Below are 24,799 nucleotides of genomic sequence, written 5' to 3'. Positions count from 1 at the left end.
AAATTTAAGGCATTTTCTTCATAATCTCTTAAAATAATTCTAACAAAATTTAACTAAGGGCTATACAACATAATTTAAATCATGTACCTCAATGTTGGGTGTTACAAATGACAAGATCATAATGTTAACCAGCGTAAGGTACATCCCTTAACTTAAACGAAACTTGATCTCATTAGGAACCTTTGATGAAGCTGGTTGTAGTTATAAGGCTCAAAATGGGTCCATAGTGGTTTATAAAAATGATGATATAATGCTTGAAGGAGTCAAATGAAATGGTTTGTACATACTGTGTGGTCAATACTATGCACTTGCTATTAATTCTGCTTTGTTATCTACTAACCTATCTGCTGCAGAGAAATGACACTTGAGACTTGGCCACATAGGCTAGAAGGGTATGATTGTTTTAAACCAGCAAGGCTATTTTGGTAAGGAATCCCTATATGATTTAAGTTTCTGTGAAACATGTGTGTTGGGTAAACAACATAGGATGAGTTTCCAAAAGGGGACTCATCTAGCTGAAAACTGTCTGGATTACTTGCATGCTAACCTTTGGGGCCTCGAAAGGGTTAAGACAAATGGAGGGAATAGTTATTTCCTCTCCATTGTGGATGACTACAGCAGGAACATATGGGTGTGCCTTCTTAAGTCGAAGGATGAAGCCTTAACCAAGTTTAAAGGCTAGAAAAAGTTAGTTGAAAACCAAGTAAATAGAAAAGTTAAGGTCCTTAAGACTGATAACGGATTGGAATTCTGCAACTTTGAATTTGACTCTTATTATATAAGTGAGGGCATCTTAAGACATAGGACTGTTAGGGGAACCCCTCAGCAGAATGGGGTTGCTAAGAGAATGAATAGAACCCTACTAGAAAGGGTAAGATGTCTCATATTCACTGTTAGTCTACCAAAAACTTTTTAGGGGAAAGCACTAGTTACTGCAGCCTACCTTATCAATAGGAGTCCCTCAAGCTCTATAGACCTTAAGTGCCTTGAAGAGAGGTGGTTTGGGAGAAGACCATCTCTTGACCACCTGAGAGTGTTTAGGTGTGCTGCTTATGCACACACCCGAGATGGGAAGCTAGAGCCTAGATCCTTTAAGTGTGTCTTTCTAGGTTACCAAGAATGGACCAAAGGCTATAGGCTTTGGGAAAGGGTTGCCTTAGGGGTTAAAGTAATAGTCAGTCGAGATGTAATCTTTAATGAAACTATTTTTCCTTGTAAGTCTATTACTAACAATGCACGCAGTTCACAAGGAGATCCTGGAGTTCTGGTCAAACTGAGATAACTCAGTTTGAGGTAGAGCCTGCCACCCATTCTGATCAATATAACCAAACTGATGAGGCTGATACAACAGAGGATCAACTACAGACAAACCAAGATAAGGAGGATGAAGAAGAACCAACAGAAAATATTGAAGGGGACCAACAAGGTGATCTGGTCCAATACCAATTAGCCAGGGACAGAGTCAGGAGGGAAATTAGACCTCAAGGTTCAACTATGCTGATCTGATCTACACAGCACTGCTGGTTGGTGTAGAGATTCATAGAACTAAACCAGACACATATGTAGAGGCAATTGGTTCAAAGGACAGCAAAGAATGGCTTACTGCAATGAAAGAGGAAATGGAGTCACTACAACTGAACAACACCTGGACACTTGTCCCAAAGCCCAAAGACCAAAAGTTGGTGGAATGCAAATGGCTTTACAAATTGCAAGAGGGGATAAATCAATATGATCCACCAAGATTCAAAGCCAAGTTAGTGGCCAAGGGCTACACACAGAGGGCAGGTGTTGATTTCATTGAAATCTTCTCACCAGTAGTTAAATTTAAAACAATTAGACTCATGTTATCAATTGTTGCACAATATGATTTAGAAATAGAACAATTGGATGTTAAAACTGCTTTTTTGCATGGTGAGTTAGCTAAAGGATATTCATGAGTCAACTCATAGGGTTTGAGGATAAAAAGCGGCCTGAGCATGTATGCTTACTGAACAAATCATTGTATGGACTCAAATAGTCCCCTAGGCAGTGGTATAAGAGGTTCGATGCATTCATAGTAGGAATTGGATTCACCAGAAGCATGTATGATAACTATTTCTATTTTGCTTGCACTAATAACATGTCAATATACTTACTGTTATATGTAGATGACATGCTATTAATTAGTAAGTCCATGTCTCAGATTAATGAATTAAAAGTCAAATTAAGTGCTGAATTTGACATGAAAGGACTTAGGTAGAGCAAAGAAAATCCTAGGGATGATGATTGATAGAGATAGAAGTTCAAACAGCCTAAAACTTCATCAATCCCCATACCTACAGAAACTAGCATCTAAGTTTGGCATAGCTGACTCCAAAGTTGCTACAATGCCCCTGGCAAACCACTTTATCCTCAGTAAGTCACAATGCCCCAAAACAGAATCTGAAATATTAAAGATGGAAAATATTCCTTATTCGAATGCCATAGGTTCTATGATGTATGCCATGATAAGCACCATACTTGATTTGTCTTATGCAATATCACTATTGAGTAGATTTATGTCAAATCCTGGATATGAACATTGGAATGCCCTAAAATGGTTGGTTAGATATATAAACTACACTGTTCAGGTTGGATTGGTCTTTTGTAAAAGGAACACATCACTTAATCTGGTTGGGTATGTAGATTCCAATTTTGCAGGCAATCGAGATTCCAGAAAGTCTACTACAACATACTACTTCACATTAGGGGGCAACTGTGTTAGCTGGAAATCACAGTTGCAGCCACTGGTTGCATTATCCACTACAGAAGCTGAGTACATAGTAGTCTCAGATGCTTTCAAGGAAGCAACATAGTTATAGGGGATTCTAAGAGATGCTAACTTGTTGGATGGCATTGCAACTGTCTATTTAAACAATCAAAGTGTCATCCACCAGAGCAAGAATCCGGTATATCATGAAAGGACAAAACATGTCGATGTTAGATACCACTTTGTCAAAGACCTGATTTCAAGAGGAAAACTAAGTCTCTTGAAGGTACGAACTGAAGAAAACCCAGTCGACATGGGAACCAAAGTGGTAACAACAGCAAAGTTTAAGCACTGCTTGAACTTATTACAAATCAGTTAGTCACCCCTGGAGCTAAGAAGAAATATGTGAGAAACTTACTACACTAAAGGAGGTTCAGCAAAAGGGAGGAAGAGTGTAGGCTTCAAGGTGGAGACTGAAAGAATTATGAAGCCTACGGTGTCGTTTTGCATTAGTTAGGCAGATCAATCCTGGACGTTGGTTCAAGACAGATCATATGGCTCTCATTTGGCTGATGGTCAACGCTATTAAAGAGGGTAAATAGTTAGAAAATGATAATCGGGTCTTTTCTTCTCTGTTGGTGCAATTTGTGTTGTTGTATAATCGGGTTAGGGCTTGTCACTTGGTGATCTCTCTGTAATTATGGGCAGTAGTTATGATGAAGGTTGCGTTTCCTTTAAGGGCTAGAGTAGTGCTCTAGAGTCTGGTGAGTTGCAGTAGAAAGGGGTTAGAGTGTTTAAGCCTGGTTTCTGTCTGCGTATGATCAGTAGATCAAGATTGTATTTCTTGTATAATTTGTTGATAATCCTAGTGCAGTGAGTCTCCTTATTTCGGCGCTCAACGTGGATGTAATCTATCCAACATTGGATAGGTGAACCACGGTAAAAAGATTGTCTTTTGTGTATGATTGTTTGTTTCTTGCTTGATGATAAATTAGTTCTTGAATTGGTGAAATTAGACTCAGATTACAACAAAACTTAAGTTCTTGAATTTATGGAGTATCACAGTGAACTTTGAGACTCATAAAACTACATATTGATTCAGCCAGTATAACATAAAAAACCCTTTTAATATTAGAGAAAGAAAACTCTTTTAGATGAGGCTATGTTCCCTGAAACCAAGATATTTACTTTGCTATATAGAGTTGTGCATAGTCTGTAAATTAAGACAGAGAGAAAGCATTAGAAATGAACATATCAACAAATAAAAAGACAAACCAATTCCAATAATATATTAAATCTTGAATAACAACATATAATGACAACATCAATCATTTGAATATAAGTGAATGTGAGGGGACAAACATATATATATAAACAAAGTTTTTTTGAGACCTTTGAGATGTCACTATTTAATTGTTATTAATATTTAGGTGAGTGTGAAATGATTAACATGAATCTATATGTCTTTTAATTAGACATTTGGATGCCCAATATGTACTATTAATACTACTAAGTAGCAATTCTAGAGCTATAACTGAAATCCTACGTGTATATTTCACATATTCATAAAGTGTTTGTATCGAAGAGTTGAATGTGGAGTGATTAAACCTTTGGAATGCCCAATAAAATAAAATCACTAATTTATAAATATGTTATTAATTGAATAAAATTCTTTATGATTAAAATTTGGGAGGTGAATGGTTAGTATTAATGAGAATGTGATATAGATATTTTAATTTTTAATTTGAAGTTGAATGGTTCATTTAACTTTTAATTACATCCACTAACCATTAACCAATCACATCATAGCACATTAATTACAAACATTTGCAATAAGTATAGAAATCTTAAGATCCTATGTGGCATCCTACGTGGAGTCCAAATGACGATCAATAGAGAATGTGAGCTTTAGGATTATATAGATATATAGATTATATGACATAAGTATATAGATTAAAATAACTATCAATATTTTAAAAAATAAAAATAAATTTATATGTAAAGCAATTAAAATTTTACAATTTTTTATTGCTTATAACATGTGTATCCCATTGCAAATTTTCATCCACTGTTAAACTATAATTTTGTTCTAATAATAATTTGAATAGTATAAAAAAAAAATTAGGTTACTTGAGATAATAGTAGGGAGTCAAAAGTATTTATAAAAATAGGAAAATCAAATTAATTTTAATAATTTAATATAAGGATAAATTTGTCTTTATAACATTTATTAAAAAGCTGGGTTTTTTTTAGTCCATTAACGGGGTGCTAGTAAATCACTCTTATAGATATCTAAATCCAAATCCAAAAATTATATTATGATAAGTATTTAAAAATGTATTAAAATTATTTTTTATATAAATTATTAGTTAACTAATAATTCAGTAAAAAAAAATCAAAATATTAATCTGGTCAGTGATGATTAATTATAGGTCAAGGATGGTCAACAGTGGCACAGTACAAACATAGTAGGTTCCATCGGGATCGACAATCCTTGATCTATAGGTTTTTCGGTGATTTCACCGGATTCCAATGCTTATTTAAACTATAGAAGGCAGTCAAATATTTCATCACCTGTTTGTAACTAACACCCACAGTGAGGTATGAAATTTTATTCATGTCTTAAAGTCTTTATGCCTTTATTTCAAGCTGAATGCATGAAAATTTGTTGAAGAAAAATTTTGCAGACTTCGCCGCGGCAAAGGAAGTTTGTCGCCGCGACATTGTACATTCTGCCCAAATTCGTGGCAGAAACAGGCAGCTTCGCCAGGGCAAAGAAAGTGCTTCACTGAGGCGAAGAACTCCCTAGAAATTTTATTGATTTTGGGGAAAATCTTGCTCAAGGTCAAAATGGTCATTCCACCCATAATTAGTTGACAGTGTGGGGAGTGAAAAGAGATTGAATGTTATGGAGAATGCAATGGAATGATGACTTTTTGATAATTGATTAAGGGACATAGATGGAATTTCATGGAAAGTGTAAGGGTAAAATGGTAAGCTATGAGTAACTTTTTGTTATATTAAGAGATTAAGATGAAGCCCTAGCCATTCTTCTTTGCCTTTCACGCCACTCTCTACCCAAATTCTCTCAAGTTCTTTTAATCAATTTTCAAAGGAAATTCATAGATTTTGGTCTAAGTTGTGTAGATTTTCAATCCTAAGCCTCACGATAAGACTCTTGCACCCAAATATGAGTTTTAATTTTTGTTAAGTGGTGAATTCTTATGGTTGTTGTTAATAGGGTGTAAGAGAAAGAAAGAGAAAGAAAGTTGTGTCAAGAGAAGACTAGAGCGTTGAGTTGCTCATTTTCAAGGTAAGTAAATCCAACCCAAGTTATGATTTGAACTCAATTGAGTAGAGAATTTTTACATGTATGTATATGCTGATGATTTTGAGAATTGTTGATGAGATTGATGTTTATTGATGAATAGACTTCAGCCATGAGAAGAGGAATTTGTTGTATGGTGATTGATGGAAGTTTGGTTAAATTTAGAAAGAGTTTGAGTAGAATTTAAGGAGTGTATTTTCCTGGCCAGGTTTAGTATTGATTTAAGGGAGTTTTACTCCAAATATTGGTGGCTTGAGAAAGAAGTAGAAGTGTAGCCAAATTAGAGTTTGAGTGTGCATGCAATATGTTTGATGAAATGTCCAAGAGAAGTGTATGCATGAGTTTATTCACTTGTGATCTTAATATGAGCTTGTAGATGGTAGAGAATGACTTATTTTTATGCTACATGGCATTCTTGCTTTTAAACATTTGCATTTAGAAAGAATAACAAGCATGAGCCATCTACATGCATACATATACATACGTATGAGAACTTAAAGAATAAAGAGAAAGAAAGAAAAACTATTAAAGAATGCTTTAAAAGAAGAAAAGAACAGGTTGTTGCGATGAGGAACCTGTGAGTGACAGAAGAGAATAGCCCCACATACACGCCGCCTTCAGTAAGCGGCCTCAGAATCAGAAAGAAGAAAGTGTACAGTTCGTTAGAAATGCATGTGGAGGAGAACTGTACCAACAGAATATACCTACATGCACGCCGCTTTTAGCAAGCGACTACAGAATAGAAAGAAGAATTGTACAGTCCGTTAGAAGTGTATGTAGATGAGGATTGTACCCACTCACATGGCTAGAGTTCTGAATCCATGCCTCAACCGAGTCCGATTGGCAAAGAAAGAATAAAAAAGAAAGAACATAAAGAATGGAAAGAAAGAACATAAAGAAAGAAAGAATGAAGAATAGAATACATAAAGAAAGAATAGAATACAAAAAGAAAGCATAGAACACATAAAAGAAAGAAAGAAGGGCAATAGAAAACAAAAAACAAAAAACAAAAAACAAAAAACAAAAAACAAAAAAGGAAATGCATTCATGTATGCATTTATGCACATGCATCACGTCATTTATATTATTCAGAATTAGTTTCTCTAGTGGTGCTTACATGTCAGTAAGTGAGAGACTAGAACATAAAAAGAACAGAGAGAAAGAATAAAAAAGAACAGAGAAGAAGAGAGAAATGTTTGTAAGGAAAGAACTTCAGAATTTGAACAAGAGAGAGAGAGGAGTAGCTTAGCGGGTTTACTTACTGAGCAATTAGCGCTTACCCTATTGTTTTCAATGTTTTTGCAGGTAGGAGATAAGATGCGGTCGGAGGGAACATCATGAGCGGAAGGGTCTGTCAACCACTGTCAAGTTTATTTTGAGCACTTTTATTTCTTAATGTAGAGTATTGTGTATATAGAAGAAATGGGTCCAATTTTTGTATACTCATTTATATGTATAGATTTTCCTATTTATATGAGTTTTACTGTTTATTTTACAATAACACTAGCTAAAGAGAGAAGGCATTACGTTGTTGTAGTCAAAATAAGCTTTGGAATCTAGTGGAATCACATGATTCATGTACATTGGAAGTTTTAGGTCCCATCGATTACAACGTCAAATCGACATTGGTGACCAACGTTGACCACTAGTTAATTGAGGTTCGCCGGTCAACGATGGTTTGACCGATAGTCATCCACTGCCAATGGTTTTAGTAACCAATATATTTATATATTTTTTTTTTTAATTTATAAATAGTTTACGAAATTATCTATTTAATTTATTAAATATTGATTTAAGTTTATTTTGTAATTTGAAGTATTATGTATAGGTATATTTATCAATTTGTAATGTAATATTAGCTGCATCCGTCCAATCCAATCTATTCTTAGATTTTAAGAACGAAATTTCTTCCAATCCAATCCAAATTTACCTTTTTGCCATCTCTAGGGTGAAATAGTTCTAAACTCGTTTTAAAAGTAAATAACAATTAATTACCTCAATAAGTCATAACAATTATTTGAATTGTTGTAAGTAAACAAAAATAAAATTTCAATAAAATTTTTTTTGACTATATACAGAAGAACTCTTAATATTAGCCGCAAAGTAACAAAAAGTTAATGAATATTTGAATGTCAATTCATATTATTAATTGCAATTTGCCAATTACTCAATGGGTATATGAGCGGGTGAAGCCCAAACCCGAATAAAGAAGATGAGTCACAAGAAACGCGGGAGCCCACAAGGGCCCACTGACCATCCTCAGCCTCTTCTTATAAACTTGCCAGAGAAGAAATAGAAACCCAACAGAAGAAGCCTTGAAAACGACCAGAAGTCCCTTAAAATCCATCATCTCAAAGTTGGATTTACGTAAACTGGATTTTGTGGAATCACACTCAGAATCAGTAGCGTTTTGTTTTCTCTTGTGGTTTTTGTTATACGTTATGGTGGTTCGATTGATTTTAAGATTCTGAATTAAGTATTTGACTTGTCTGGAGTTTGAAAAGATGATGCTGCATTTTCGAGAACCAGCTAAGCTTAAAACCAAGAAAGTAATTATCTCTTTTCGTTCTTTGCCTTTGTGTTGTTTATGTGGATTTCTTATAATTGAATTGGATCTATTGTTATTTATTATTGATTTTCATGTGGTATGGTTGTTTCTTTTTTCATCATGTTAAGTTTATTGGGTTGTATTTGTTTTGGTTATTAACTTGTTTAACGATCAGTCTTGATGGTTTTTGGCATTAGATAGAATATATCCATGTATAGAAGATAAAATAAATTTGGTATTAGAGGTAATATTTCATGTATGGAAGATGGATTTTGAATTTGTTATAACATTGTATGCTCCCTTTGTGGAAGATGGGTTGATTGAATGGCTATTTAGGGCATGTATGATATATTAGTTACGTGAACAGATTATTTTCGAGGATATATTCGCTGCGCGTGATTCTGCCACATTAGAGCATTTGAAGGAACTAAGTTGTAAGCGTAAAGTAATCGAGGATTCCATAAATCAAAGCAGCTATATTACAGAGGCCATTGCAAGAGAGATATCTGGAGGATTAACTTGTCCATTTCAACAGGTAATCTGATATAGACAGGCAAACGTTCTGTTTTCTGTCATACTATCATGGGAACTTTTCTCTCCATAATTAGATGAAACAATTCCATTTTTCTTTGACTGGCATACATATTAAAAACTGTACATCACTCTTCAAATTTGCGAGCACTTACCTTGAATTTAATGAATGAACCATATTAAGTGGTTTGTTTGTTTGGAAGTGATACTGGCAATTATCCCATTTGACTGTATGGATTAAGGTGATTAAGTGGTAATCTAATTTTCCATATATCGGAAACAAGCCTTTTTGGCTCTCATGGCCTATAAGAGAATTAATATTCTTTTCCGTCACTTCGTCTATGTACTTTTTCCCTTTTGTTGTCTTTTCGATGATTTTTTCAATGAATCCATGTTGTTTGATGATTTATGTGATCATTTGTAATTTTGCATGAGGTGAACATACCCCAAATGGTCTTATGCAGCCTTTAGCATGTTGTTCTGATTGTGTTTTACTTATTCAAAAATTATGTCAGGACCTCCACAAACTGGAACAGTATCTACCATTGCTGGAAAACTTGATTTTTCATGTTGATTTGGTTAGCAGCAACCAGCAGTTAGTTCAGTGGACTTCAGAACTCAAAATAAGATGGTGTAGTGCCCTTAGCTCATCATCTTTTTTTAATCTTTTGGGTCCCAAGTTTTATCAAATTGATAATTTACGGTTTGAGCTTGGTATGGTTCTTTTCCTCTATGGTGCAATACTTCGAGAGAGAGCTCTAGAGGTCATCCCGGCAGGTTGGCATTATTACTCATAAGCATGTTATTATTTCCTGAGTTTATTGATTAAGGCATTAATGACTCTTTTCATGTCATTGTAGATTTGGTGCAATCTGCTGCTCTCTTCAGAGAAGCTGCAGGAGTTTTTCAACATCTGTCTCAAGAGGTTTTCCCGTCTTTGCAGACAGCTTTGCCAGCTGAAAGGCCACCTGAAGCTACTTCATATATGTCTGATGTAATGAAATTAATTTGTCTGGCTGAAGCCCAGGTTGGTCTTGGACCGTCACATGTATTCTTGCTGTTGTGTATTTGTTATGGAATCATGGCATTCAAATTCCTTTAATCATTTGAGATAGTAATATCTAGTGGTTGATCCTTTTTTGATAATTTTTACTAATTAATAGAAGTTCTGAAGAAATTTTATTTTGTTTGCTAATTGATATGTTCTGAAAACGTAATAGGCAGTAACTATTAGGAAGGCTGAAGAAAAAGGAACTACTGTTGCTCTTTTGGGGAAGCTGCACTATGGTGTTGCAGAGATGCTTGGTGAAGCCACTGATATTCTATATTCATCAAATGGAGAGTGCAAAGATATTTCATCTCGCTTCATGGTATGTATGTTTATTGCATTATATTTTTTCTAGCCTCTATCTGATCGGGGATTAAGTGAAAAAAAAAAAAAAAAAAAAAAGGAAAGAGAAAAAAGTTAAGTTAATGTGCATTTTGTTAAGAAATTTTATTCATTCCTCTTTGTTTAATTGATGGCTTTACTTATCAGTTCATCAGAAAAGAGTTGGCTTCCTGACATGATAAATGATATAGAACTAGTAGAAGCAATGCACCTAACTGAAAATATGGAGGTGACCCTTATAGAGAAATCATACGGAGCAAGAAGGGGACTATATGAGTTGAAGCGATGGTACCCCCCAGCCCCAGGCCCCAGGTATGCTTCCTGGGGTAGAATCGTGGGGCTGGAAAGAAAAACAATTCAACGAAAGATTTTAAGTGAAATTAATGATACTGAAATGGATAAGTCTAAATACACGAAAATTTTCATTTGACAAAGTAGCGGATGTATCTAGATGGTGTTTTCTTGTATGTATTACACACAGACATTCACATACATATACATGTACATTCGTATCTGTAGGGTAAGGATCAATGTGTTTAAGCAATTATGGTATGTGCTATATTACCAATATGTTTGACCTACTAACTATTGGTAAATTTATCAAGATATGAATTTATTGGTGTACTTTATGGTAATTTAAATCATCTTTTTGAACCAAGACTTGGTTTTATTGAGTGTGAATCTATCAGGTGAGTCAAGGAAAATGATACAATGATAATTGGAGTTATTTTTGTATTTGAATTGTGTTTAAAATGTTTTATCTTGTTTTGTGTAATATTCAGTCTTATTTTTTAGGAAAAATATTTTTTTGCTCCTTAATAATGAACGTCCGTAGCTGTTCCCATGTAAATTTCATGCATCCAAATGAGTGAAAGACCTAAATAATATGATTTCATACCAGAATAACTCTGTTAACTCAACCTTCGTATACTTTCCGGACGCTCTTACTGCTCTCCAGGCAGCACATGATGTTTCCCTACTTTTTGCTTTGTTATTGATGATCTACTGACTCTTTGCTGTGGGAACAATGATTCTCTCCATGCCCTTGCATCTGCAATAGTCTGGTGCAATGCCATTCTATGTTGTTTGGTTTGAAAGAGTGAGTGGGAAGACAAAAATGTCTCTCTTATTCTTGTGATCTGTATTAATTAGGTGTAGCTTATCTTCATTGTGCAGGAATTTGTATCATCTTGCAAAGCTTTACATGAATTAAGGAGTCAGAAATACCTTGCAGAAAGTCTAAAGGTTACTTCCCAAGTTGGGGTTGCTATTGGAGTTATTCGTGATGCATTGCAGAATTCGAAAAAAAAAATGCCGGGGGAAGAACCACAGAAATCTGCCTTTAAAAAGGAAATCGATGCTGCTGCTGATCTCCTTATGAAGCTTGAACATGAGAATGAATTTGTCTGGTGTGATAAGATTGCCAGTGGTGATGAGTTGCCATCACTCCAAGGTAACAGAATCGTGAATGCTATTCCTTATTATCCCAAAAGATGGGAAAGAGAACTTGTTTTCAAGATATAAATAAATACTGAGAAATGCATTCTGTACAGAGCCTGTCCTGTTTGAAACCTTGAAGCCAAGGTTATTGTGCAGAAGGAGTGATGTAATGTTTGAGGGTTACCAACTTTAAAACATTCTTGTACATTTCTGGGATTGGCCGATGAGAAGAAGACAGCTCGATTTGTTGTTCGGTCGAGTTGAATGACCCAAGATTTTGTGATAATTTTTTATGATTGATTATACTGGTAGGCTCTCCCTGCTCACTACTTAATGGAAACATTGAGTGGAAACATTGAGTGCTAATGCTCCTATGGCTTTCTTATTTTGTCATCAAAGCTACACTCCAGAGCATCCACAAGAAACTTGGAGTTGCGGATGATGAGTTCCCTTTATTCAATTAAAGTCTGGTTTATGTTTAAGCTTTTAGCAGTTATTATCAGTCTGGCAAGATATTTCATTACTAGTAAAGTGGTGATCAACAACTTTAATTTTTTGGGAAAATAGCCATGAAAAAGGTTACATTGACAGTACAACATAATCAAATTAATTTCTCTTTTCTCACTTGTTTCTAATAAATTCTTTTCATATTGATCACATATAAGCGAATGAAAATCACAACTCGTTTACTTTTACCATTGCATATTTTCCTTTACAAAAATGTTATCTTTACAAAGACAATATAAAGAGGACTATAAAGTAATATCAACAAGAAGGAAAAATTAAAGAAAAAAGGAAAAAGAGAAAGAGAGAGATTGAAAAATCATGAAGATGAAAGGTGAAAATTATCTTTCTATATCCCCTTTATTTTTGTTTTTGTTTTTGTATGTTCTCTTTATTTTTGTTAAGACTAGTATTGCTCTTTCCCTTTATTAATACTTCCCTTTGTATATAACCACAAAACTCCAGATAATTCAAATGCAGAATCAAAACGAAGTTTTATGTGCAAATTAAGATAGTGGTTAGTGGGTCAGCGTATGCCAAGTGGCAGAGTTGAAGCCGATTGAGCAAATTCATGTTGTTTAAAGAGAAAAATAAAAATTAACAGAAAAATACAAGACACTGAACTCAAGTGTGAAAAGTAATACCATGTTCATGGCTATTCACTGCAACACATTTCCCATTTCCATCAAACCATGCAGAACGAGAACTACACTTTCGTCTCCATTGTCAACCACCCGTTTAACTTCAGTTTCTCACAATCCGAACCGCACCAATAACGTTGCGCTTAAGCTCTCAACTCCCAGCCCCAGGTTCATTTCTTATATACATAATACATGTACGAATTGTTGTGCATATGTAAGACTATTTAGTTGTGAGGTTCATGCTGTTTTCACAGGTTAAGTAAGGTTGTTTCTGCTGTGACTTCCGAAGAGAGTGCAGTCGGTTCAATTAATTCTGGTACTGATGTGTTTAAACTCACGTACTTAGAGGTGGGTCTTTCGTTTTCTTGAAGTGGGTTTTCTTTAAAATTGATAAGTTTGGAGTTTCCGTGGAGATATAACTGTTAGAATTGGATAATTTTTTGAATTTGGTTGATGTGGAGGTTTTGGTTAAGATATTTCTGTTGAATTCTTGGTTTAGGGAAATAGTTGGTTGTGGGATGTTGGTGGTTTGAAAATTTTGGTTGATCCAATCTTGGTGGGCAACTTGGATTTTGGAATTCCTTGGCTTTATGATGCTGCCAAGAAATTTTTGAAGAATTTCCAGGTACTTTTGTAATTGCACTATAACTACTCATCATCACCTCTTGTATATCCTAAAAATTATAGTTTGGTTTTATAAATTTCTGGGTTAATGTTAAGGAAGAGTCTCATAAAAAGAAGCTTTTGCTCTTTCAATCATTGATGCAATGAAAAATTGCATCTATATGATTTTATGGACCATATGCAGTCAGTTTTTGTACTTGTTAAGAGTCTTCCCTAATGTAGTGAAATTTAATGAGCTTATTCTAATTGGCATGCAACTTTAGTGCAGCTTAGTGATCTTCCAGAAGTTGATTGTTTATTGATTACACAAAGCCTTGATGATCACTGCCATTTAAAGACGTTAGAGCCGCTTTCTAAAATGTCTCCAAATCTTAAGGTCATTGCTACTCCTAATGCCAAGCCATTGCTGGATCCCCTTTTTAATAATGTGAGTGATACAATTCAAATTTCATGTTTTTCATTTATTTATTTTTGGTGATATGTAATCCTTTTAATTGAAATCTGAACATTTTGTTTTTGCAGTTGGTCCAATTCTAGTTAATGAAATTGAATGGCAGTTGAAATAAAAATGATAAAGTTAATTGAGTTCTGTTCTTGTCATAGGTTTTTCAAAATCTTGCTTCTGTGTAGTTCTTGCTAATGACATTGTTGGCTGTTTGAATATAGTTATAAATTTTGCTCCCAATGGCTAGTTTTATCATTCAATGTTGAGGAACTGTAATGAGTTTTCCGTACAAACTGATGCCTTCTTGATGAAAAAGAAGAGATCTCTTGTTTAATGTAATTTACATTATGCCCAGTAGATAGATGAATGGATGGGTGGTTAACCTCACTTTGGCCGGTATTAGCAATCATTATGCTATTGAATTCAGTGGGCATTCTTGATAAATCATAGTTACTAAACTATTATAACTCTTACGGGTTAACCTCACCTTGTCTCCGTTCTCAAATAATAATGATATTCTGTAATTTGTTTGTCCCATGGAGCTACAACTGTGAATCCTTTCATGTGAGGCTGTATTATAGGCATCTAAAATAATTATGGGTAATTAACAAGTCTTTATTTAGTTTAGTCTCTGTTGCCTTCAGAGATGTACTAATAAGTTTTCTGTTTATGGGTTGCACTCCTGCATTGTACTTCTGATATTCAGTTATATAGGTGAATAATCAATTAAAGTAAATTCAGTCAAACAAAGTATGGCTGCAGGAATCAAGGACATCAGACCCATTATATTTATACTTTTAGAATTACAAATGTCTGAGTTTTTAGATTATGGAAAGACATGTGCACTTCTTGAATTAGGCGTTAATATATTGTACAAGTGTCCTATTTAATTTGGTTTTCAGGGACTGTTTCCTCTAAAGTTTGTTACTCCGCACGTCGTCATATTTCGTTTCACACAAATGTGCTGTCTTCTATTTTTGTAAAGTTAGGTTTGTATTGTTTAGAGGACGATAAGTGACAAATGAGTGTCATCTTTATGTGAGACTTCTTTTCACCTCCAGTGTACCTTTCCTGGATGTCTAGTTGGCATATGTAGTGAACTGAGGTAGATTTGGAGAAGAGCATAGACAAGTGCTACACAAAACTTGTTTTTCCAATTAATCACTCTCCAAGGCAACCTTGTCTTGGCAACTTTCTGCAAACTCACTGGCATCAAAACTTATCTGCTATCATCCCAGACATTGTTCATGCTATACGCTCATGGTTAATGAGTATACTTTACCATTTTAAGTTTAATGTCAGAATTTTTCAGGTTACATATCTAGAACCTGGTCAGAGTGCTGAAGTTGAAGCAAAAAATGGTTCCAAAGTCAAACTGAAAGCCACTGCCGGGCCAGTTCTAGGGCCTCCTTGGCAACGACCTGAGAATGGGTATATTTTTTATTATTCCATTTTCTAATGTGACTTTAAGCATACTTTGGTTATGGTGCTGCCTTAATTTTTTTTTTTTTTTTAATCATTGGTTAATTTGTCAATTTAAGGTTTTCCATCCTTTGGTTGTGTAATATGGTGTCCAGGTATCTTGTCAATTCTCCTCAGGGCCAACTGACTCTTTACTACGAACCCCACTGCATATACAATAAAAATTTTCTACAGAAGGAACATGCTGACATTGTTATTAGCCCTGTAATAAAGCAGCAACTTCCTAAATTTACACTGGTTTCAGGACAAGAAGACGCTGTTCTGCTTGCTAAGTTGCTGAATGCCAAGTATAAAACCTATAACTTTGAAGCTAAGTCCACCTAATTTTACTGTGTTAATACTTTTTATTTCATTTCTTTCTTTGTTTTGTAGGTTTATTGTGCCTATGAAAAATGGAGATCTTGATAGCAAAGGATTTCTTGCAAGTATAGTTCAGGCTGAAGGAACAGTTGAATCATTCAAGGTCTGATTTCTTTACTTGATAGGCCGTACATGGATTGAGGTTCCACTTGTTCCCCAGAAGATATAGATAGGAGACATTATGATGCTGATGTTTTTTGAAAAGATTTACACTAACTTAATCCAGACTGTACAGTTAGATTCATGGAATCTCTTTTTGGTTCAACTTTATAGTAGTACCAACAGCTGTCTACATGGTTTTCGTATTCATCATGCAAATTGGTGAAATTTCGAGTTGATATAAATTAATCTGCATACAGGAGAACAGAAACCGACTTTTGCTTCATTAATGTGTAATATAATCAGAAACATAGACATCAATAAATCGTGTCATGCACTCTTACTGATGCCTGTGTAGTAAATTATTAGGTTAGTTAGAAGAGACCTTAAACCTTTGTAGAGTGCGCATATGTGCAAACAAACTATTATTAACTGATTATCACAGTATCTAGTGCAGACATTCATATGTGGAGAACTCTTTGGCTTGTTGATTCCCTCAACCTCAGCTTGTTAACTTCAATGGAGTTCCTAAAAAATAATCTACTCCGTGTTTTCTAAATTGGTGGTTAGAGACTTTAAGAGGGGTATATGTGTAGTTAATAATCATCCATTGATGATTCTGTTCTGAAAAGTGAAACATTTAGAAATGATGCAACAGAAGGATATGGAATGGCTTGAGGATTAGTATGGGATCATCTAGGATGGATTTTGTAATTAGCAATCGAGTTTGATTTTTAATTTATATATTTTTTTAATCTTCTATTTTGCTTGATTCTTGTGTGCTTTTCTCACAAGTATATGGTACAAATTCATTTCTGCAATATATTCTGAAATTCCAAGTGAATGGTTTCTTAATGCAGGAGCTTTTGTCAAAGGAACTACCAGATGCTCAGGTACTAGAACCCACTCCTGGTGTGCCACTGGAGATTTCAGCACCTTCAAATGTTCTGTAGGACATCTTTATTCTGTACAATATCCTGATTAAAATGCATTTTTGCAAGAAACTGTTTATATCAAGTAATAGTTTTATAGTTCCAGCATCTGTTTCGAGAGAGAGATGTAAGTGAGGGCCAAAAGGTGTAACTTCAGCTATACCCTTCGTTTTCAACCTCAAGTGGCTCTAATTTTTCTTGATACCTGTGAAAATATTTCTCCCTTAGACCTTTTGATGTAATTCAAAATTTACAATGAAAACCGACTCTCCGTAACTCACACTGAATACAGAACCTAAAATGGAAATGCTTTTCTTACATATGCACATGAATTAATCAGGAGACATGCTTAATAGACTTTTTCCCCCCAAACCTATACGTGATTTATGTTTCAAAATGGTGTTGTAGTATGCAGTATAGATCATTTATACACCAAGTGACTTCAAGAGATCCAAGAAAACACCCAATAATGTAATGCCGTGACTAGGGTTGTATACGAGCCAACCTAAGCTGAGTATTTGGTTGTTCGAGCTCAGCTCAGCTGCTACAATATTGAGCTCGAGTTCGGCTCATCTGCTATAGTATTGAGCTCGAGCTCGCCAAGCTAAGGAAATTGGAGCTGGAGCTTAATGATTCATTTGATTAATACATTTATCAGGATGAATGATGAGAAACCTATGATTTATTGAAGTTGTGGGCAAGTTTTTATTACATTTTTTGGACTAAATATAGCAATGGGAATGCTTATATTTCAATGTAACGACTGTACTCTTAAATTTAACCTATTTACCAGTCTTTGGGGCTAAAAGGTCATCATATAAAGTAATGTTGACGCAAAACTTGTGCTTAGGGTAGATGAGGAAAGGAAAAAGAAAAATTTTAATAATGTGTTTTTTTTATTATTATTATTAATTTGGCTTTTATTTTTTCTTTCTTGAAAATGTTTAAAATAATTTATTTCGATTATATTCAAAAAATGAAAATATGTTTGATATGCTTGTCAAAAAAAACAATACTTTAAAAATTGGAAATTAAAATCGTGTTAAGCATATTTGTTGGCAAACACAAAAGAATAAATGAAAATAACAAAACCCACAACCTACACAACTGATAACCATCAATCATGAGAAAATGAAAACCAGTAAGTGAAAATAAAAACATAACCAAAAACAGCGGTGTGTTTGTTTTATTATTTTAGGTAGGATTTTTAAAATAAACTTGAGTTTGGTGGTTATTACGAGGTTGAATTTGAAAATTAATAAAATATCCCCTCGGTTTGTTAATTTACTAAACACCCTTACAATAAAACATTAAAAATTAACAAAAACACCCAAACACATCCATTAAATGCCAGCAGCCGGCCAATCGGCCACCACTGTTGGAGGGTGGGTGAGAGTGCATTTATCAATTTCAAAACTTTTTTTTTTTTGTTGAGGGTTTTTAGTTAAATTAACAAATCTTGGGGGTTTAAAATGAATTGAATTGAATTTTCAGAATAGGAAAACAAATATGTATTTTGGGTAGGATTTCAAAATAGAGAAACAAAGACATTTAATAACATGTTTTGTACAAACTTGTTTCAGGGTTAATGAACTGAGATCTGAAAATAGAAATATGAATGGACTTTGTTGAACCTTTTACAGTAACACACTGAATTCAATGGCCTTAAATCAAGAGTCATATGTGAAACCATTGATGAGTCAGGATGACAAAGAGAACGCACAAAAATGTCAAATATGGTATGAATTCTGTTCTGGTACCACTGAAGTTGTTCATACTTTTTACCTAGTTTTCAACCACAAAGTGATCACGAGAGGCATTGAAGACTTTGAAAATTCAACACCCCAAATTGCCCACTTTCCTCAATTCGCCAAGTCAATGTCAAAACTTAACTAAGGAAAGACAAAATTGTTAGTCGCACGAATAATTTTATAAATCCGCATATATCTTTTGTTAATTAATCATAAACTTTGTACTTACTTTAATATTAAAAAAACAAAGAAAATCTTTTAGATTAAAAGATTGGCACCTATAAACAACACTAGCTTTAATGACAGAGAAACCCAGATGAAAAGAAACCATTCATGTAAATAATAAAGTATCAAATAGTTGACCTAAGTGATAAACATGTGTTTTTATAATTATGAGAGTCTTGAATTTAATTAGTGGAACAAATCTTTTGATTACCAAAGTTTTAGTTAGGTCATTGGAATATTCTCACATTTCCCATAGCTTTCCAGTTGTATTCTAAGTATCAAATAAATCAAGAAACGACTTTGTATACTCATCTCTTCTCGTATACTATTCTAGCCTTTTGTTTATAATAATAATAATAACAATAATACTAATGGATGTTACTCTTTAAGATATCGCAAGAGACACTTGGCCTTTACATTTATTGAAGAGACATATTATGTTTACGTCTTTCTCACAGAATATGTACAACTCCTTGTTCTATGGATCCATGTCTATCTTTATCTTGCTACATTCAATATTATATGGGTTTTTCTTCTCTACCAGAAACTCTAATTTTTATTTTTTTTATTTTTTTTTTATCCTTCAAGTGTATTTCATCTAATCTCATAATCGAAGTAAACAGTCAGATAAATTCTTTTAATGATCATCTATATTAGTGCCTAAAAGACTCGAATTAAAGAATTTATGTTAAACCCCTTTACTCTTTTACCATCAAATCACCTAATGATGGGTAAGAAACTCTAATTGATAACTTGCCTCTCATCACCGTCAAATTTTGATACATTAACCAATCATATACCCATTCAATAAATCATCGTTGCTGATTTATTCATTTATTTATGCTTAATCTAAAGAATTTGTAGTGTGAATTTTTGATAATCACAGGGGTACAAGTTAGATTTTACAGGTGCGTCCTATACTATTATAAAGGATTACATTAATTATAATTAAAATTAGAATTGGAGGTTAATTTATGGATTTGGAATCTTGGACAAGGCAAGATTCTGAGGATCAGAATATCTTCTTCTGTCCTCCTAACCTAGAAGATAAATTAAACAAAGAGAGAATATACTGGAACAATTAGATGATAAGTTATATGCACAATTAAAAAAAAATAGAAATATGCTCAAGTGCCTAGAATATTCGGTGTGGACCTTCGAATAGAACGTATTACTTTGTTTTTATTTAAACGAAGATAGTGGGTATGTGATGAGTTAAAGAATTGGCTACAACCACGCCTCTGTCCTATGTGAAATTTTTTTAATATTATTGGGCCATATGATGACCTCACCGTACCCATTTCTCTCAAGTTGACCCGTTTTAATTAGGCTACAAATTACTACGGATATTTATAACCTCCATGCATAAATTTACCTTTTATAGTGGACCACGTAATAATTAACGAGAGAGTTATCGACAATTTCTCACCCAAAGTTTGGCCAAACGGCACTTTTTCATCCAAAAAATTTAAAACGACACTTTTGCATCCATAATTAAGATCTATTAATAAAATTTATTAATTAATATGATATAAATGATGAAGACGAAAATATCCTTCTTCTTTATTTTCTTTTCTTCTCTCTTTTTCTACTCCTCCACCACCATCAATACCACCCAAATTTGGTGCAATTGGCCGAATGTGATATGACTGAATTGCACTAGGCCTCTTTACCTTCTCTCTTTTTCTCCTCCCTCTCTTCCTCTTCTCCTCCACCACCACCACCACCAATACCACCTAAATATGGTGCGCTTGGTGGACGTGATTCGGCTGGAATTGCACTCAATTAGGTGCGATTCGGGCTGAATTGCACCTGGTCGGGTGTGGTTCTGGTCGAATTGCACTTATGCACTGAAATATGTAGAGCCAGATGCCGCATATAAAGCATTAGTATCCAGGCAACAACTCCACATTGCACCTTTATGTCCTTCAAATGTATCAATCCAATCCCCAGTCACTTTATTTCTCAACAGTGGTCTAGAATTTAATTTCAAAGATCATCATTAGAAGTCAAAAACTAGTCACCAAACAATCTTACAAACTGCAAAGCCATTCATAATCCTCTGTGGCATCATTTCTCGTAAACAAATTCACTTAAGTAACAAAATAATCCTGAACCATCACATATAAATTTCTAATAAAACCAAAAAAAAAAAAAAAAAAACCAAACAAAAATTCAAAGCAAACCCAAATCAAAACAAGTCGGGACTCAAAAATGACAATTCAAACAACACCAAAATCACCAAAAATAAAAAAAATGAAATTAATTAAAAGGGACTATAACAACAATTCAAAGCAAACCCAACTCAGATTGGTCGGAATTACAACCGGTCTAGTGCGATTCAGCCAGAATTACAATCGGGCTAGTGCAATTTGGTCGGAATCGCAATCGACCTTGTGTGATTCGGTTGGAATCGCATCCAACCAATCGCATCGGATCTGGGTGGTATTGGTGGTGGTGGAGGAGGAGAGAAAGCGGAGGAGAAAAAGAGAGAAGGAGAAGAAGGAAGAAGAGAGAAGGGTGTTTTCATCTTTACACTGTTTATATTATGTCAGTTAATAAATTTTATTAACAGATCTTAACAATTGGTGGAAAAGTGTCATTTTGAAACTTTTTAGTGGAAAAAGTACCATTTGGCCAAAACTTGGGTGGGAATCGTTTACTCTCAATGAGAATTGTGACTTTCGTTTGACTTGGTCTTTTATAATTTCCTTCCTTCTTAACTCAATTACCTACAAATTAATTGTACCTGCAAATGAGTGAGTAAAATCATATTTTTGGGTATTCAAATAAATAAATAAACATGCTTAAATTAACAATTTTAAAAGATTCACATAAAAAATGAAGCAAAATGTTGATGAACTTTCCAGGTTACGTACCACCTTCACCTTATCTTACTTTCCCAACCAGAGAATCCACCCTGCAATCTTTATACTTTAAATTAATATATTTATGTTTTAATTTTCTCATATAAGGATTTGAGCATATCCTCTTATTTTCTTGAACAGGAAGATTCTAACGTCTATGGTTGTTGCAGGTGAGATGGCATCTCATCCTTTAATTTACATAAAATTCAAAGGAGATTGAATATTATTCCAATATTGTCGACGAAGCTTTTCATTAATTTCCGCAAAGAGGTAATCAACGGACATTATTACATATTATCTTCTTGGCAAAGAAAATTAAAGGTGGATCCCACTGTGTACCAAACATTGCTTCAGAAATTTCAAAGGTGACTTGGCTTGGCCTGTACGGACAAGTTCAGATTGGGAAGAAAATCATATACAGAATTTTTGATAGATTATAGCGTAAACATTGATTGGGTTTTAAAAAATTAGTGAACGTAATTATGATTGTTTTACCATTCTAGCTTCTGGAAACAGTTTGATGGTGAACTACAAGGATACTTATTCAACAAGGTTGACTGTCACTGTCAAATCACTAATGTATCCAACAAACTCGAAATTTCACGCTCAAGAAAAAAAAATTACCAAGATCTTATAATGATATGTATGTATATATCATTTAGGGCTTTCTACCGACGCTTAATTTGTTACAAAATTTTTAATATTTTCACTCTATCAACACTAATTAAACGCAGGGGAAGCTGTAGTTGTATGTGTTGAGGAAGATGTGGATGGTGAATTACAGTGTCGGCCTCCTTCGCTATGGCTGCCTCTTTCTTCGGATTGCAACTGCTCGGACTGTGTCTGTTGTGATCTTTGGATTACTGATGTTGATGATTTAGGAACTGCAGGAGGTGGTGCGGCTACTGGTGCGTAAATGCCGTTGGAGCTGGCGGCCACAGTAGCGGCGGCTTCACCAGATGATGCTTTTGCAGCCGCAGCTGCGTATTCAGGGGGCGGCATCCATATGCCTCCAACCACTACAAATTGGGGCGTTTGTTGGTTGGCACTATTGTGGATTGTTGGACTTGGTCTCCTCGTATGCAACCGATATTTCTGAAACAAATGAGAAGAAACCGAACATTTAGCCTATGCTTAATGCCATTGCATAGCAAGACAACATTAATAAGAAAAGCCAATCCTTCACAATTCAGATTATACACGTTTATTTTCAATGACACCTAGAATTTAGGCCTATTTTTATCAAGCAATTGCTGGACTTATGTAGCCAAAAACCTAAAATTTAGTTGCTGTCTATTTGAATGAGGTATTTTCATTGGTTAGATTATATCTAATTGAGAAGGCCTATCCTAATGTTTAACTGCAATAAAATTTATCTGAATCAGCAAATGAAATAGAACAAAGGCCAGGTATGTTATTTTTCGTATGGTGAATGATAATTTCATGAGAATAATTAACACAGATTATAACAACAATAAACCTGTAAATGGCTCTTGACTTCATCATTAGTAAGCCCATCAACCTTCATTAACTCCCTAATTTGCTTGGGCGTAGCAGCTGCAACACATACAATTAATAATTTCAAATCAATACAAACATTCAATATTTCATCTGAAACGCAATTAAATAGAGAAAAAAAAATAAAAAAAAAAAAAAAAACCTTTAACCACTACCAGTGAACCACCGAGTTGTTGAAGGGCGTTCAAGAAGCGTCTATGTAATTCCGGTGACCAACACCGCCTTTGCTTTCTTTGAGTTGCTCTTTTCGTCTATTTTATTGCTGCCTCCACCGCACCGCTACCGCACGCCACCACCAACGCTTTTACTCAAGTATTGTTGTGAACTTGTGGCAGCCGTTGGCACAGAAGGGTTGGCTTTCTGATCAGCCTTTCCTTCACTTTTCTCTCTGTGAAATGGACTGAAAGACCATTTCTTTCACCTCCACCCGTTGCTTTTCTAGGCACATCCTACAAGAAGAGAAAAAAAAGATACTTTTGAACTTTTGTTTAGCAACAAAAAAGGAAAGTAAAAAGGATGTTGTGGGTACCTCTTTAGATGGTGGATCTGGGGATTGATCCACAACTGGAAGATCTAAGCCAGTCAGATTTTTTCTTATCAATAGAGTTGTATCCGCGGGGTCATGCGAATGTTGTTCGTCATTATCTTCTTCCGATGGGTCCTTTTTAGAGGAATAAATTCCTCCAAAACAGGAGCATCACTTGATGTCTGCTCCGAACACTCTGATTGCCCATGCATGTACTCCGTGTCGTACCAGATAACTCCCTCCTGCACGTCTCAATAGCTCCAAATACAACACTTCTCAGAAATCAAAACGCACCAAAAAAAAAAAAAAAAAAAAAAAAACCATAAAGATGAATACCTTGTGTGACAAGCTCTAAACACAAAGGAAGTTCACGCTGAAACACCTGAATCTTGCGTTTTTCTTCCTCCAAAGCTTCCACATATTCATGACACCTCCGCATTTTTTCAGTATAATCCATGTCTTTGGTAAGGTTAAAGATTAATCAAGCTGTATTTTCGTGAATATGAGATTATGAAGAAAGTGGAGTTGTAAATGATGATTATAAGAAGGGTTAGTGTTTGTTTTAGGCTGGGAAAAAAGCATAGAGAGATCCGAACGAAGAGAGAATAGTTAACAGGAGAATAAGGGATCCAAGTAGAATCAAGAAAAGGAATAATAAGAATAAACCTTAGAAAGGGGTTCGGTTTAAAATTTGTTATTTGTATCGTAGGGTGTAGAAGAAAGGAAATATCGAAGTCGGGGCGTCGCGTAACGAAAACGAATCTTTGATGAGATGGGTTTTGTGTATTAGTAGTAGTTGATGTTAGAGAGAGAAAGTTGAGTTTATATAAGGAAATAGAGAGTTAGAGTTGAATATTCCA

At 34.6% G+C, this 24,799-nt stretch overlaps 2 protein-coding genes and 1 pseudogene across 3 annotated transcripts; 2 read left to right on the top strand and 1 right to left on the bottom strand.

Annotated features, from left to right (window-relative positions):
* Positions 1-8,363: 8,363 nt before the first annotated feature.
* Positions 8,364-12,306, top strand: LOC116107546. Of its 2 annotated transcripts, XM_031393820.1 has the most exons (7): positions 8,364-8,605; positions 8,972-9,139; positions 9,651-9,912; positions 9,996-10,162; positions 10,356-10,505; positions 11,702-11,978; positions 12,079-12,306. In XM_031393820.1, the coding sequence occupies exons 1-7, from the start codon at positions 8,561-8,563 to the stop codon at positions 12,156-12,158; spliced, it is 1,149 nt and encodes a 382-aa protein (XP_031249680.1). In that variant the 5' UTR covers positions 8,364-8,560; the 3' UTR covers positions 12,159-12,306. The 2 variants fall into 2 exon arrangements, with proteins under 2 accessions (XP_031249680.1, XP_031249681.1); XM_031393821.1 differs by lacking the exon at positions 8,972-9,139.
* A 745-nt stretch (positions 12,307-13,051) lies between these two features.
* LOC116107513 lies at positions 13,052-17,254 on the top strand. The gene is made up of 8 exons (XM_031393783.1): positions 13,052-13,278; positions 13,365-13,458; positions 13,610-13,735; positions 14,003-14,161; positions 15,492-15,610; positions 15,757-15,948; positions 16,034-16,124; positions 16,981-17,254. The coding sequence occupies exons 1-8, from the start codon at positions 13,115-13,117 to the stop codon at positions 17,071-17,073; spliced, it is 1,038 nt and encodes a 345-aa protein (XP_031249643.1). The 5' UTR covers positions 13,052-13,114; the 3' UTR covers positions 17,074-17,254.
* A 5,112-nt stretch (positions 17,255-22,366) lies between these two features.
* Positions 22,367-24,741, bottom strand: LOC116107456 (annotated as a pseudogene).
* Positions 24,742-24,799: the final 58 nt, after the last annotated feature.

This window comes from Pistacia vera, unplaced genomic scaffold (assembly GCF_008641045.1).
Source record: "Pistacia vera cultivar Batoury unplaced genomic scaffold, PisVer_v2 Contig539, whole genome shotgun sequence".
NCBI lineage: Eukaryota > Viridiplantae > Streptophyta > Magnoliopsida > Sapindales > Anacardiaceae > Pistacia > Pistacia vera.
Note: the sequence above shows the minus strand (reverse complement) of the source record. Positions and strands in the feature narration are given on the sequence as shown.

Coding starts and splice junctions, on each gene's coding strand:
- LOC116107546 (XM_031393820.1), top strand. CDS start 8,561: ATGATGCTGCATTTTCGAGAACCAGCTAAGCTTAAAACCAAGAAA. Junction 9,913..9,995: donor TCTAGAGGTCATCCCGGCAG/GTTGGCATTATT, acceptor ATGTCATTGTAG/ATTTGGTGCAATCTGCTGCT. Junction 10,163..10,355: donor TTTGTCTGGCTGAAGCCCAG/GTTGGTCTTGGA, acceptor AAAACGTAATAG/GCAGTAACTATTAGGAAGGC.
- LOC116107513 (XM_031393783.1), top strand. CDS start 13,115: ATGTTCATGGCTATTCACTGCAACACATTTCCCATTTCCATCAAACCA. Junction 13,459..13,609: donor TTAAACTCACGTACTTAGAG/GTGGGTCTTTCG, acceptor TTCTTGGTTTAG/GGAAATAGTTGGTTGTGGGA. Junction 15,611..15,756: donor TGGCAACGACCTGAGAATGG/GTATATTTTTTA, acceptor TATGGTGTCCAG/GTATCTTGTCAATTCTCCTC.